Below are 14,565 nucleotides of genomic sequence, written 5' to 3'. Positions count from 1 at the left end.
AATAAAAACAGTTGCTTTGTTATGCAAATGAAAATTAAGGCAAGGGTCCATAACCCTCTTTCCTTAATAGATTGCCACATCTACTTGTTTCCTATTTAGAAATTCTTATGTGTCTACTGGCTTCGAATGGATCTTAGAGGCCATTTATTCCGCCATTTTTTAATTCATGAAGAAACTAAAGGGTAGAGATTGGGATATTTGCCTGAAGCAGAAGGAAAGCGAAACCACCACTAGAAGCTTTTTACCAATTTGTGCTGCATTACAGAAATTTTATCTGTATTACATATGTCTTCTATTATATACCTTTTTTTGGTCTATTTTACACATTAACTTTTCTACTTTTTCATTCACTTCCCCTAGCGGCCACACTTGAAATTAAGGACTATGTTGTATTTTCTTCCTATTCAACTGCAACACCCCAAAACCAGAATTGTGATAGATATTAGCTCAATTGAACATTTTTTAACAGTATGGGTATATTTCCAATGGAGATACTATCAAAAGTGTTTATAAATGCAAACTATTCCCTCTAAAATCTGCCCTAATCCTCACTAATATTTTACCTTGCATGAGTTAAGTGTTATGTTTAGAAATTGTAGAAGCACACTTCACTTGGCTATCTCTGCAATCATATTGGTAAGAATTATGCAAAGCCAAAAAATGAATAAAATGTCCTCTGACCTCTAAGATGTACACATTAATATGATGCACTTGTAAATGTCTTCAATACTTCATTCCTTAAGAGAAGAGTCAATTCATAATGTGAAACTATAATAGGGTTATTTACCCCAATCCAGGTACCTTAAACATAAACATTCAAGTCTTGAATGTTTTACAGTATACTAGCTGTTGTCAGATCTAAAACTGAACTGGGGCTAATGGTTGCCGCTGGCTGCAGACATGTGTCTGAAAGACAGATTCTCTCTGTGTCTTCTTTTCTTCTTTGTTCCTTATTTCCATCATTTCTTCTTTTCATTCTATGGATTATACACTTTTCAAATCCATAGTTTCCTCCTTTTTCATTATATTTCTCATATGTACACATAGTTGTGATTCTTAATCCTGTGTTTCCTTTTACTCCTGTCCATAACTAGCTCTATCAGAGGGTTGTTCTGTGTATTAATTCAGTTAATATCTGCAAAATACCAAGCACAGTGCATTGCAAATAGGAGATACTTTCCTTCACTTACCTCAGGGTATGTCATTTCTCTTTTACATTATTTTGAGAGTCAGTAATTGTATTAGGAAGTGTAGTTCCTGTATCAAAGAAAAAAATAGCAAATTTTAAAGTGATATTAGACCAGTTCTAAGCCAATGACAGACATTCCTCAAGGTTTTGAAAGTACTCCGCAGTCCCTTCATATCATCAGAGGTTCCTACCTGCTTCCCTATATACCAATAACAAACTTGCTTTTCTTAGACATGAGAATTTATGATAAATATATTTCTCAATTTTTTGCTTTACTTTTGTTCCAAATTTCAACTGTATTGTTTTCCAATGCAATTGTACAGTCAATCAACCAAATACTTCTTTAAATTGATAATTACCAGTTGGCCTAAAAGTTCAATGCCATTAGAACTATTTGGTGATAGGCAATAGGTGAATAAATTCTTATTTCAAAACACAGACTTGAGATACTTTTTTTAAAATATAACATCTTTGTGACATTTGACAGTCTCACTGTGGTGTTCCTGGCTTAGACACAGTAGAACACAGTTTTATGCAGTTAACCTGATGACAGGTTGCAGATAACATGTACATTACATTTCATTTAAAGAAAAAAGTTTATTTTACTCTTCCTCTTTGCACCCTAACTCTGATAATCATGGTGGTCCCAACTGTGAACTTACATCAATTAAGAACTCAAAATGACTGAAAGTCTTTGCCTAGAAGCATCTAAAGGGTCTTCTTGAGAAATTTAGTTTCTTTTTTTGTATTTTACTTTCTTTTCGACTTTGCTTTTCCCATTAAAGTGATGATTATTCTTTAAAAAGAAACCTACAAACTCTAGAAAAATAATCTCTTCCTCTCAACGGATAGCAAAAAATACCATTTTATTATATTTTTAGCAAAGACAGTAGAGGTGACTTGCTTTTGTTTACTGTTGCTTTCAAAATTGACATAACTCATGCCAGAGAGAAAGAGGGACTCCACAGTGGCTGTTATTGAACATATCAGAGGTAGACTCTTGGTTTACCTTGAATAAGGACACCCTATAAATTCATGTTTCCATAAGAATTGGTGTCACATTCTCACTTTCTATCAACGTACTATCTTTGTCACTCAAGTCCCAGAGTAATAGGCTGTGTGTGCTTTGTTTTCCAGTGAGTCCAACGAATCTGTCTCAATTTAACCTTCCCGGGCCCAGCATGATGCGCTCAAACAGCATCCCAGCCCAAGACTCTTCCTTCGATCTCTATGATGACGCTCAGCTTTGTGGGAGTGCCACTTCTCTGGAGGAAAGGCCACGTGCCATCAGTCATTCAGGCTCTTTCAGGGACAGCATGGAAGAAGGTAAGTGTGTGGGGGCAGGGGGAATGATGAAGCTGAAGTCACTTTATTTAGCTCTGAGAGAACATTGCATTACTTACATCATAAAGATTGCTGAAGAGGAAATAAGTATAATTCTCATTTAGGAATCTTGAAGCACAAAAAGTTTTATTCTTTATCAACCTCTGTTTCTTTATGTACTTGGAAATATGCCAAAATTTGTTAGATTAATACTTGGCTATAAAACAGTTTAGGATAAATTTAATGTTCTCATACAACCATATACATAATTTTAGAAACTATTGCCCAGAGGCATCATATATCAGAAAAAATGTTTTGTTTGACTCTCAGTTAAACAGCCATAAATATATACAAACCAGAAAAATTATCTTATGAAACTATCACATGTTGTTGACTTTTATTCTAGAAATTCCCTCTGGTGTTTGTTTTTTATCTCATCATTTTAGAATTCATGTTATACCTAATTTTTGCTTTATAAATCATTTTTCTTGGTAATAATGGCAATAAAATTCCCACCTGATCTGAGAAATATCTTTATAATTGTATAGTTCTATGTGAATACTTTACATAATCTGTTAAAAACTTTGGAAGCTTAATTGGTGTTCAAAGGTATGTATTTTTCTAAATTATATAACCTCAAAAGTCAAATTTAGTAATAATAACTTGAGAGATTTTTCTGTTTTTTTCAATGAATGCTTTTTTCTTAAAGTCGCCAAAAAAGAAGCTTGTCGAATGCATAGTATAACTCATGTCAGCTAAGGATAAAATAAAACTGAACATAAAAATTTAAACTGACTAGAATAAAACCAAACATAAAATCTGCCGTACTGTCCTACTCCTTAATAACTACATATAAAAGAAAGGGCCCAAAATCTTGAAATAAACCAGGGCTTAAGCCTCTAGACATTCATTTATTTGTGGTATGAACTTGGGCAAGTTTCTTAGCTTTAATAGCTCTGGGTTCTACATCTGTAATTTCATAGGTTTGTCACAATGATAAAAATGAGAGTATTGTTCTATTTCTTTCTCTTTCCTTCCCACCTTCTTAAACTATCATCTGACTAAAAGTTTAGATGTCTATGAAAATTGAATTATGTTTTTTAGGTCATCACGGTACATTTAATATGCTGGCACTAAATCAGTAGATCACAGTTGTCACTACCTTTTGTGATATTAGCCAAACCAGTGAGTTCACTGTGGCAGATAGTGAATTATACCCTGTTGAGTCCACTGATGGCTGCAGTGCAGGTAGATAATATATAACTAATCTGAAATAAAAAGTCATTGATTTTCTGAAACGGCCTTTTATAATACTTTAGAGATAACAGCAGTGAAAGTGGGCATCCTTGTCTTGTTCCGGATATTAAAGGAAAGGCTTTCAGTTTTTCCCCATTCAGTATGATACTAGCTGTGGGTCTGGCATATTTGGCTTTTATTGGGTTGAAGTAAATTACTTCTACACCCAGTTTTTTGAGAGTTTTTATCATGAAGGATGTTGAATTTTATTGAAGGCTTTTTTTTTTAGCATAAATTGAAATGATATATGGATTTTGTCCTTCATTCTGTTGATAAGATGTATATCACATTAATTGATTTGCACATATTGAGCCATAGTTGCATCTCTGGAAATGAATCCCACTTGATCATGATGAATAACCTTTTTAACATGTTTTTGAATTTGGTTTGCTACTATTTTCTTGAACTCTTTTTTTTGCATCTATGTTCATCAGAGACATTGGCCTATAATTTTCTTTTTTTGTTGTGTCTTTGGTTGGTTTTGGTATCAGGGTGATACAGGCCTTATAGAGTGAGTTTGGGAGTATTCCTTCTTCCTCAATTTTTTTGGAATAGTTTAAGTAGGATTGATATTAGTTGTTGTTTGAATGCTTGATGGAATACAGCAGTGAAGGCTTCCTGGGCTTTACTTTAATGGGAGACTTTTTATTACTGCTTCTATCTCATTACTTGTTATTGGTTTATTCAGATTTTGGATTTTTTCCTAGTTCAATCTTGGTAGGTTGTAAGTGTCTAGGAATTTATCCATTTCTTCTAGATTTTCAAATTTATTGGCATATACTTGCTCATAGTAGTCTCTAATGATCCTTTGAATTTCTGCAATATTAGTTATAATGTCTCCTTTTTCATCTCTGATTTTATTTATTTGGGTCTTCTCTCTTTTTCTTAGTCTTGCTAAAGGTGTGCCAATTTTGTTTTATGTTTTCACACAAAGCACTTTTTGTTTTGATGATCTTTTGTATTTTGGGTGGATATCAATTACATTTATTTCTGATGTTTATTATTTCTTTTCTTCTACTAATTTTGGGTTTCGTTTGCTGTTGTTTTCTAGTACTTTGAGATGCATCATTAGTTTGATTATTTGAAGCTTTTCTACTTTTTCAGTGTATGAAATTATTGTTGTAAACTTTCTTCTTATTACTGCTTTTTGTGTATCCTAAGTGTTTTGATATATTGTATTTTCATTTTCCTTTGTTTCAAGAAATTTCTTTATTTCTTTCTTAATCTCTTCATTGACTAACTGGTCACTCAGGAGTGTATCTAGAGAAATTAAAGACTCCTAGAAAATCCCAAAGATTCTGCCAACAGACTCCTGGAATTGATAAATTCAGCAAAGTCTCAGGTTACAAAATCAATGTACACAAATCTATACACCAACAACAGTCAAGCTGAGAATCAAATCAAAGACTCAATAGCAAAAAAGAAAATAAAATACCTAGGAATATATTTAACCAAGGAGGTGAAAGATCTCTATAAGTAGAATTATGTATCATTAAAGAATGAAATTGCAGAGGATGTAAACAAGTGGAAAAACATATCATGCTCATGAATCAGTAGAATTAACATTTTAAAAATGTCTATATTACCCAAAGTTGTTTACAGATTCAGTTAAATCCCCATTAAAACACTTCTGTCATTTTTCGCAGATCTAGAAAAAATAATTCTATGCTTCAAACCAGTAAAGAGCCCAAATAGCCAAAGGAACCTTAAGCAAAAAGAGCAAATTAAGAGACCTCAATTTACCAGACTTCAAGCTATACTACAAGGCTATAGTAACCAAAACAGCATGGTACTGGCACAAAAACAGAGATATAGACCAATGGATCAGAATAGAGAACTCAGATATAAAACCATCCTCATATTGCCATCTGATCTTTGACAAAGCAGACAACAACATAACACTAGGGAAAAGAATTCCTATTTAATAAATGGTGCTGGGGATATTAGGTAGCCACATGTAGAAGATTGAAATAAGATCTGTACCTCTCACCACTCACAAAAATTAATTCAAGGTGGATAGCCAACTTAAACCTAAGTCATGAAACTGTAAGATTTCTAGAAGAAAATGTTGGAAAAATTCTTCTAGATATTGGACTAGGCAAATAATTTATGATGAAGACCCCAAAAGCAATCACAGCAACAACAAAAATAAATAAATGGGACTTGATTAAATTAAAAAGCTTTTGCACAGCCAAGAAAACAAACAATAGAAGGAATTGACAACTTACGGAATGGGAGAAAATATTTGCATTCTATACATCTGATAAAGGGCTAATAATCAGAGTCTACAAAGAAATCAAGCAAATCAGCAATAAAAAATCAATCCCATAAAAAGTGGGCAAAAGACATGAACAGAAGCTTTTCAAAAGAAGATAATGACAAATAAACATATGAAAAAATGTTCAACATCTCTAATCATCAGGGAAATGCAGATCAAAACCACAATGAGATGTCACTTACCTCCAGTCAGAATGGGTTTTATCATAAAGTCCCAAAACAACTGATGCTGGCATGGATGCAGAAAGAAAGGGACACTTACACACTGTTGGTGGGACTATAAACTAATATAACCTCTATGGAAAGTAGTATGGAGATACCTCAGAGAACTAAAAGTAGACCTACCATTTGATCCAGTCCCACTTCTGAGTATTTACCCAAAGGAAAAATAAAGCCATTTTGTCCAAAAGACACTTGCACTTGAATGTTTATAGAAGCACAATTAACAATTGCAAAGATGTGGTATCTACCCAAGTGCCCATCAGTATAGGAGTAGATTAATAAAATGTGGTATATGTATACCATGGAATACTACTCAGCCATAAAAAATGGGTGAACTAATACCTTTTGTAACAACCTGGAGACCATTCTCCTTAGTGAAGTATCACAAGAATGTAAAAACAAACACCACATGTATTCACTATTAAACTGGAACTAATCGATCAACTTTCACGTGCACATATGGAAGTAAAACTCAGAGGATATCAAGCAGGTGGGAGGGTGGAGGAAAGGATGGGGAAAATCACACCTAACAGGTATAATGCATACTATCTGGTGATGGGCACACTTATAACTTTGACTCAAACTATACAAAAGCAATTCATGTAGCCAAGACATTTGTACCCCCATAATATTCTGAAATTTAAAAAAAATCAACAAAAAAACTACTAGAACTGATAAACAAATACAGTAAAGTTGCAGGATACAAAATCAACACATGAAAACCAGTGACATTTCTGTATGCCAACAGTAAATAATCTGAAAAAGAAACCAAGAAAGTAATCCCATTTATAATAGCTACAAATAAAGTAAAATACCTAGAAATCAACTTATCCAAGGAAGTAAAAGATCTCTATAATAAAAACTATAAAACATTGATGAAAGAAATTAATAGGACATAAAAAAATAGAAAGATATTCCATGCTCATGGAATAATCAATATTGTTAAAATGTCCATTCTACCCAAAGTAATGTATAGATTCAGTTAATCCCAATCAAAATACCAATGACATCTTTACAGAAATAGGAAAAAAAAATCCTAAAACTTATACAGAACCACAAAAGACCCAGAATGGCTAAAGCCATCCTAAGCAAAAGAACAAAACGGGAAAAATCACATTGCCTGACTTCAAATTATACTACATAGCTGTGGTAACCAAAACAATATTGTACTGGCATAAAAAGAGACACATAGACCAAGGGAACAGAATAGAGAACCCAGTTATAAATCCACAGATTTATAGTGAACTTACCTTCAACAAAGATGCCAAGAATGTACATTGGGAAAAGGACAATCTCTTCAATAAATGGTGCTGTGAAAACTGGATATCCATATGCAGAAGAATGAAACTAGACCCTTTCTCTCACCACATACAAAAATCAAATCAAAATGAATTAAAGACTTAAATATATGACCTGAAACTATGAAATTACTAAAGAAAAACATTGGGGAAATGCTTTAGGATATTGGTCTGGACAAGAACTTCTTCAGTAATAACTCCTAAAGCAGAGGCAATGAAAGAAAAACTGGACAAATGAGAACATATCAAGCTAAAAAGCTTCTGCACAGCAAAGGAAACAATCAACAGAGGGAAGGGACAACCCACAGAGTGGATGAAAATATTTACAAACTACCCATCTGACAAAAGATTAATAACTAGAATATATAAGGAAGTCCAACCACTCAATAGGAAAAAATTAAATAATTTGATTAAAAATGAGCAAAGTATCTGAATAGACATTGCTCAAAAAAAGACATACAAATGGTCAACAGGTATACGAAAGAATGCTCAACATCATTCGTCATCAAAGAAATGTAAATCAAAACTACAATGAGATATTTCACCCCAGTTAAAATGGCTTTTATCAAAAAGACAGGCAATAACAAATGCTGGCAAGGATGTGGAGAAAGGGTACCCCTCATACAATGTTGGGAGGAATGTAAATTAGTGTAACCACTATGGAAAACAGTATGGAGGTTCCTCAAAAAACTAAAAATAAAACTACCACATGACCTAGAAGTCCCACTGCTGAGTATGTATCCAAAGGAGGGGAAGGAATTCAGTATATCGAAAAGATATCTGCGTTCATATGTTTATTGCATCACTATTCACAGTAGCCAACACAATGAAATCAACACAAGTGTCCATTAATGGATGCATGGGTAAAGAAATTGTGGTACATATACACATTGGAATATTATATAGCCACAGAAAGAATGAAATTCTGCCATTTGCAACAACATGGATGGAAGTGGAGAACATTATGTTAAATAAGCCAAGCACAGAAAGACAAATCTCATGTGTTTTCACCCATATATGGGAGCTAAATATTAAAAACAACTGGTCTCATGGAGACAGTAGAATGATGATTACCAGAGGCTTGGAAGGATAGTGGGGAGGGATAATGAAGTGGGGATGGCTAATGGGTACAAAAATATAGTTAGATAGAATGAGCAATATTTGATAGCACAAAGTAATTATAATCAGGATATACTTTATACCCTGATTACCCTTTATACCCAATAAGTCAGGGAATACTTTAAAATAACTAAAAGAGTACAATTGTAATGTTCCCAACCCAAAGACATAATAAATGCCTGAGGTGATAGATACTCCAATTACCCTGATTTGATTAATTCACATTGTATGCCTGTATTAAAACATCACATGTGCCCTATAAAGATATACAAATATTATGTACCCATGATAATTAAAAATGAAAAATAAAAAGGTAAAAAAAATAAATGATTTATTAAGCATACAGGTAGCTTTCTAGAGTATAGCATTTATAAGTAGAATGATGTTTATATGCTGGGCAATTCTGGCCTTCTGTATTTGAGTATTAAATAATTTAAATTGCTGAAAGTCAGCCTGAGTGGGCAAGATGGCTTTTTGATGTTCATGCATTGAATACTGAATTGTTATAATTCTTAGATTGTGATCTAGAATCAGGGCATAATTGAGCTATATTGAAGGGATGTTATTGACATCCTGCCCAATGCTCACACTGACATATGAAGAGACAGAGCCACATGCTATAAGGTCATAGACCTATAAATAGTAAGTAGCATCAAAAGAACAAAAATTAGATAGCCTGATTCATTCTCAAGCTTTCTTCTGGTACACCAGGCTAATACTTTAGTTCATAAAAGTGTTATCCAAGGTTGAAAGATTTTTTTTTAATAACTTACTCATAGAACAACATTTTGTACAACTCATAGAGTGGTAGTATTTGCCCAAGTTAGAAATTGGGAGTAGAGGGGTTTCTTCACTGCTCTTTTGAAATCTATACACTCAGTTTTAAAGAGGTTCTTCTTGTTATCTCTCAGATTCATCCACTTGTTTCATCCGTGCTGCCATGATCCTAGTGCGGCTTTTCCAGCCCTCTCCAGACTGGATTATAAGCACTTCCCATATGCTCTTGCAATACCTACTCCATTGGTTTCCATAGTATTTCTATTATGCTATTGTAATTATTTTTTAATTTTATCTTTCTGTTTCTTTTTGAGCTTCTAGGATTGGGTCTTATTTACTATAGTAGGGCCAGTTATCTAGCAAGGGCTTGTCACAGTGCTCATGGTCATCTAATGTTTGTTTAATGGACAATGAGCAGAAATAACTATATTATCACACAATGAAAAGAGGAGAAACTTTTCTGCAAATATAATTAAGCACAATTTTACCCACCTTTTGGGTTTAATAGATTGGAAGTACAGAAGTATAAAGCAGGCTTTTAAATGTTTAAGATGATATTTTGATATACCTAGATAAAAGACAGCATGTAATTTCCATTTTTAACTTCTATGAGATACCACCTTGAAATAAGGAGTACTTTTCTATTACTAAAATTGCTAAAGAAACAATAATTCTACACTTACAAGAGTATTATTAATGCATCACAGATAATGTTGAAATAGCAGGCTGAATAAAAATGCTTATTTCCTTGAAAGTATATGGACAAAAATTCTGAAACTGGATCTTTGTTGTATAAAAATGAAATAAAGTAAATGAAATATATAACTTTTTTAAAAAGTTTAAAAGTTTATGGCAACTTTTAGCTTGAGTTTCCATAATTTTCTATGTATTTAATATTGGAGTTTTTTATAGCTTTCAGTATGTGCACAATAAGCTGGTTGGGCCCATGTTTGTCAATTTGTCTCTATAACTTTGTGAATGAGGCACTTTAGGGAACATGTATGGGGCTTTTTCATGTCTCAGCATCTTGATATCCAAAAAATTGTAGCCAACTTTTTCTCAGAATCTTATAGTTAGATATCATTATTTTATTTCCCTAACCACCTGTTCTTTACTTTTTCAGTAGAGACCCAGGGTTTATGAGTAGATATCATTATTTTAGCTGTCTTGTTCTTTGTGTTTTCTCCAGTTCACGGCTCTTCGTTGTCATTGGTCTCCAGCACTTCTTCTCTTTACTCTACAGTAAGTATTGGCTGTTAAGAAAAAGTTTCTAGTTGTGCCATGCACCCAGATGGTTAAGTAGATCACTTTACTGTTAATAGATCACATACATCTGTGACATTTACACAAAAGTTGTGCAGTGAAATAAGGGCATAATCTTTACTACTGCAGACCCAATTAGCTGGAAGGTGCTCTACCAGCCACTCTGTGTCCCACTTTTATGTGCTTCCTCTTGATTTTTGTGTACTCATTGTAATCAATAAATGAATATAAAATTGAATTTCATATAATCTATTGGGGTATGACTTGGAGTCCCTGAAACCATTTATTGTGCTATACCATATTTTCATAATATTGATTAGTTTTCCTTCTTTGTTTGTCTGAACCAAAAACAATATCTATGGTATTTTTCCTCTTTATTTTTTATTTTTTGAATTCATTTTCTGAGAAGATTGTGCCAAAAACTAAAGGCCTAGAAGAACTAGATAGACATTTTTAAAAATACATCTTTTGATATACAGTGTGATTTTAAAAATGTTATTTCTTAAGAATGCCAATGTTTCAACTTCTTTTGCCAATGTGTGAGATTGTAGTTTATTTTTGACAAGATGAGTTTTTCTGCCCACTGAATATAATTTCATCTTTTTTAAAAAAAGTAGCCCACAAGAAGTTATGTTTTATGAGAGGGCACCTTTATGCCTAGGTGACAGTGAGGTACATACTAAATTTCAATAAGCCTTGAATATTATGGATAATCCTTAAATCCTGTATTGAAAGGTTCATGAAAAGGTCACAGCTTTGGCTGTCACTGATCCATTAAGCATTGGGGGCAATACTAATTTTTTCACTCGTTTTCATTAGATTCAAATGTTATAGCCTTCTGTATATAAGTTAATCTTACATATTTACTGCTTTAGACATTCACTGTAGGTCAGACTGTCATTAGCAGAAACAATATTTTTCTTATTTCTCCTTTTAATGATTAAATTTACCAGTAGGTCCTGTAAATTAAGAAATCACTATTAATGTTCACATAAATAAGTGTGCTCTTATAGGCTAATGGATAAAGTTATGAATATTAAAATGTGCTGGAAAAAAACACAAATGTGTTGAGACTTAGTTTCTTCTTATTGAGTCAATACTGCTACTAGTTGGGGAGTTGTATTCTGACTTAAACCTTTGCAATTTAAATCTCTAAAGATTGAAGCATCATTATGATCATATTTTAAATATATGCAACAGCAATATTTGGATAAAACTACCGTCATGAAGCCTTGAAAAGACTAAAGAATAAAAAGAAAAAAATACAGTTAGAAGTATAAACACTATATTACCAACATTTTTTAAAAGGTAGAAAATACATAGGAAAGACAAAATACAGGTTAAAAGAGATGCTTATGCATAAAATATATCCTGATGGTTAAGTTGCTTTGTTTTATTTCATGTTTTCTGGAGGTAAAGAGATAAAAAAACAGTTCAGGTACTTTTGTATCAGTAAACCTGGAAACATCTCCAAAGTAGAGATGGGAGATAAGAAATTGTTTTTTCAGCTTTGGTTATTCTCCAGCTATTCACAGGATGAGGGAAGTTCCCGCATGTAATGGTGCACATAACTCATTTTGTGGCATTTTGCCGCCCAGCATGAAGAAGAAAAACAGAGCTAGGAATTTTCTGCAACTGAAGTCAAATATATCCTGCAAGTTCGTATGGCAGCCCTCATTTCCATAGCTGTATAGCAAAGATAATTGGCAGCCACTTTTATCACCACCTTAACACTGGGCCTATTAGTGTTTTACTGACTTATAATAAGCTTAAGTAATAATTATCAGGGAAAGGAAAATAGAAACTAATAATGTTGATTTTCTCTGATTATCAGCAGAGGTCAGTTTTTCCCCCCATCTTTATCTCTCATTCTTTATGATAAGTAAATCAAAGAAAAATTCTGACTCCTATAGCTTGGCTACAGATCTCTGTAATTTCATGGAGTCCCTTTCCTACAGTCTGTTAAAAATAATCCAATATTTTAACTTTTTATGCACCCATCTTTTTTAGCATCTAATTTTATAACTTTTGTTTTTATTGCTATGGTTTAGATCTTAGGGTCTGTTAATTCTGTCTTTTGCTTTTAAGGCATATTATATATCTATGGATCAACTTATCTATATTTTTAAAATACTTTATGTTCCATATATAAAGAAGTATTTATTTTAAAGTATCCTGTTTTTACTATTTTAATTTAATAACTATATATTTCACTCTGTTAGATCGTAAAGACATTTTAAATACATATAATTATTTTATTTATACTTGTGGAATGAATTGAAATTAGTGTTTATATATATATTATAATTAAATTCTGTTTCCTTTTATTTTTTACAGGCTGAAGAAAAGGCTCATTCAGAGGTAAAAATCTTGCAACATTTTAATATTTAACTAGTTTACATTTATGATGAAATTAACGTTGTCACCACTAGAGGGCTCTGTGATACAATAGCAGAACTCTACGGGACTGCTGAAGAAAGACAGCCAGTTGATAAATGGCCTTTGATATTGCCTCTTAAAATAAAATCAAAGGAAGTTTTTACAGGAAGCTCTCCTCTCACATTCTAGATTGAGCCTTAGCTCAACACCTAATAAGTTGTCTCTAGTAGTAAGTACTCATGAAAGCATTGATGAATGAATGAAGACCTGTGGTCTATTTTATTAGTCTTTTCCCCACAACCTGTGAGACCATCTGCATAGGACTAACAGAACCATTAAATCTTAGGCATCAAGCCTCCACAACACAAGATACCAGCATCCCAGACCATCTATTTTGTGCCATGACCTTGCTGCTTCTAATCACAGTTTTATGTAAGCGTAGTCTATTGTTCCAATCACACACATTTCATGAATACCTACTTCATTGCAATAATGCAAATCAAACTGCAACCTGGAGAGAATATTCTTTTTCTTTCCCTTTGTAAAAGATTTGTCCTGGCCAAACAGAGAAGGAGGATTTTAATTATGACTTTACTCAAAGTGAGGTAATGACTATTTAATTGGTTTACACTGAGGCAATCAGACCACAGAGAAAATAAATGCCCTGGCAACAGCTTTTGCAAAGGAACTTCTTTCCTGGGAAATCTTATTTTATTAGCTATTTAAAGCAAAATTTGTGCTGTGTTTAAAAATATTGAAAAAGTATTGATTACACCAATTTATAATTGTTGGACCAAAGTGTGAATATGATTTTTTAAAACTTAAGCTATTTTATTTACATCACATGCACATGGCAAAATTTCTAACATTGATCTTAATATGACTACTGAGGTATAGAAATGCTACATTTATTTGGATTATTAGTAGTTATTCAACTTTCCTTTTATCATTTATGCCATATAATGGGTCATGGTTTTTGAACAAAACTTAAATCACTTTACAGTTTCCTGGATTGTATTTTAAAGGATTTGGAGTCGTGTAACAGAGATTATTAATTTGAGAAAGGCTCTTTGAGTTTGTATTAGTTTAAGAATAAAATAAACTCTTTGCTTCCTGAAACTATTCATGTTCATCATCATATAAATGTAACTCAAATGTTATTTTGGACTGGGTTGTTTCTCCTTTTAAAAAAGAGGAATGAAATGAAATCACATTTGGTGAAATTTACACAAATGTCTACTATCTCTGTTTCTAGCTTTGTTTTCCTTTTTTTTTTAGAGTCTCTCAATATTGACCACCAATTCTTTTCCATAATATCTAATGTACAGAGAAAAAAAACAGCTAATAAACTATGTCAAGAATGCTCTTTCAAACCGAAACAGCATTCCAGCACTTCAACTACAACCACAGAAGACTTGTTTT

General features: G+C 32.8%; 1 protein-coding gene across 2 annotated transcripts in view; it reads left to right on the top strand.

The window, feature by feature from the left end:
• Positions 1–14,565, top strand: part of NAV3 (neuron navigator 3) — a 327,264-nt gene that overhangs the window by 249,696 nt on the left and 63,003 nt on the right. For both annotated transcript variants that reach the window (XM_045553320.1, XM_045553319.1), the window contains exons 19-21: positions 2,327–2,515; positions 10,691–10,743; positions 13,102–13,125. In XM_045553320.1, the coding sequence (XP_045409276.1) occupies positions 2,327–2,515; positions 10,691–10,743; positions 13,102–13,125 (266 nt within the window). The remainder of the gene's footprint in view (positions 1–2,326; positions 2,516–10,690; positions 10,744–13,101; positions 13,126–14,565) is intronic.

Source organism: Lemur catta, chromosome 6 (assembly GCF_020740605.2).
Source record: "Lemur catta isolate mLemCat1 chromosome 6, mLemCat1.pri, whole genome shotgun sequence".
NCBI lineage: Eukaryota > Metazoa > Chordata > Mammalia > Primates > Lemuridae > Lemur > Lemur catta.
The sequence above is the reverse complement of the archived record's forward strand: the minus strand, read 5'-3'. Positions and strand labels throughout refer to the sequence as shown.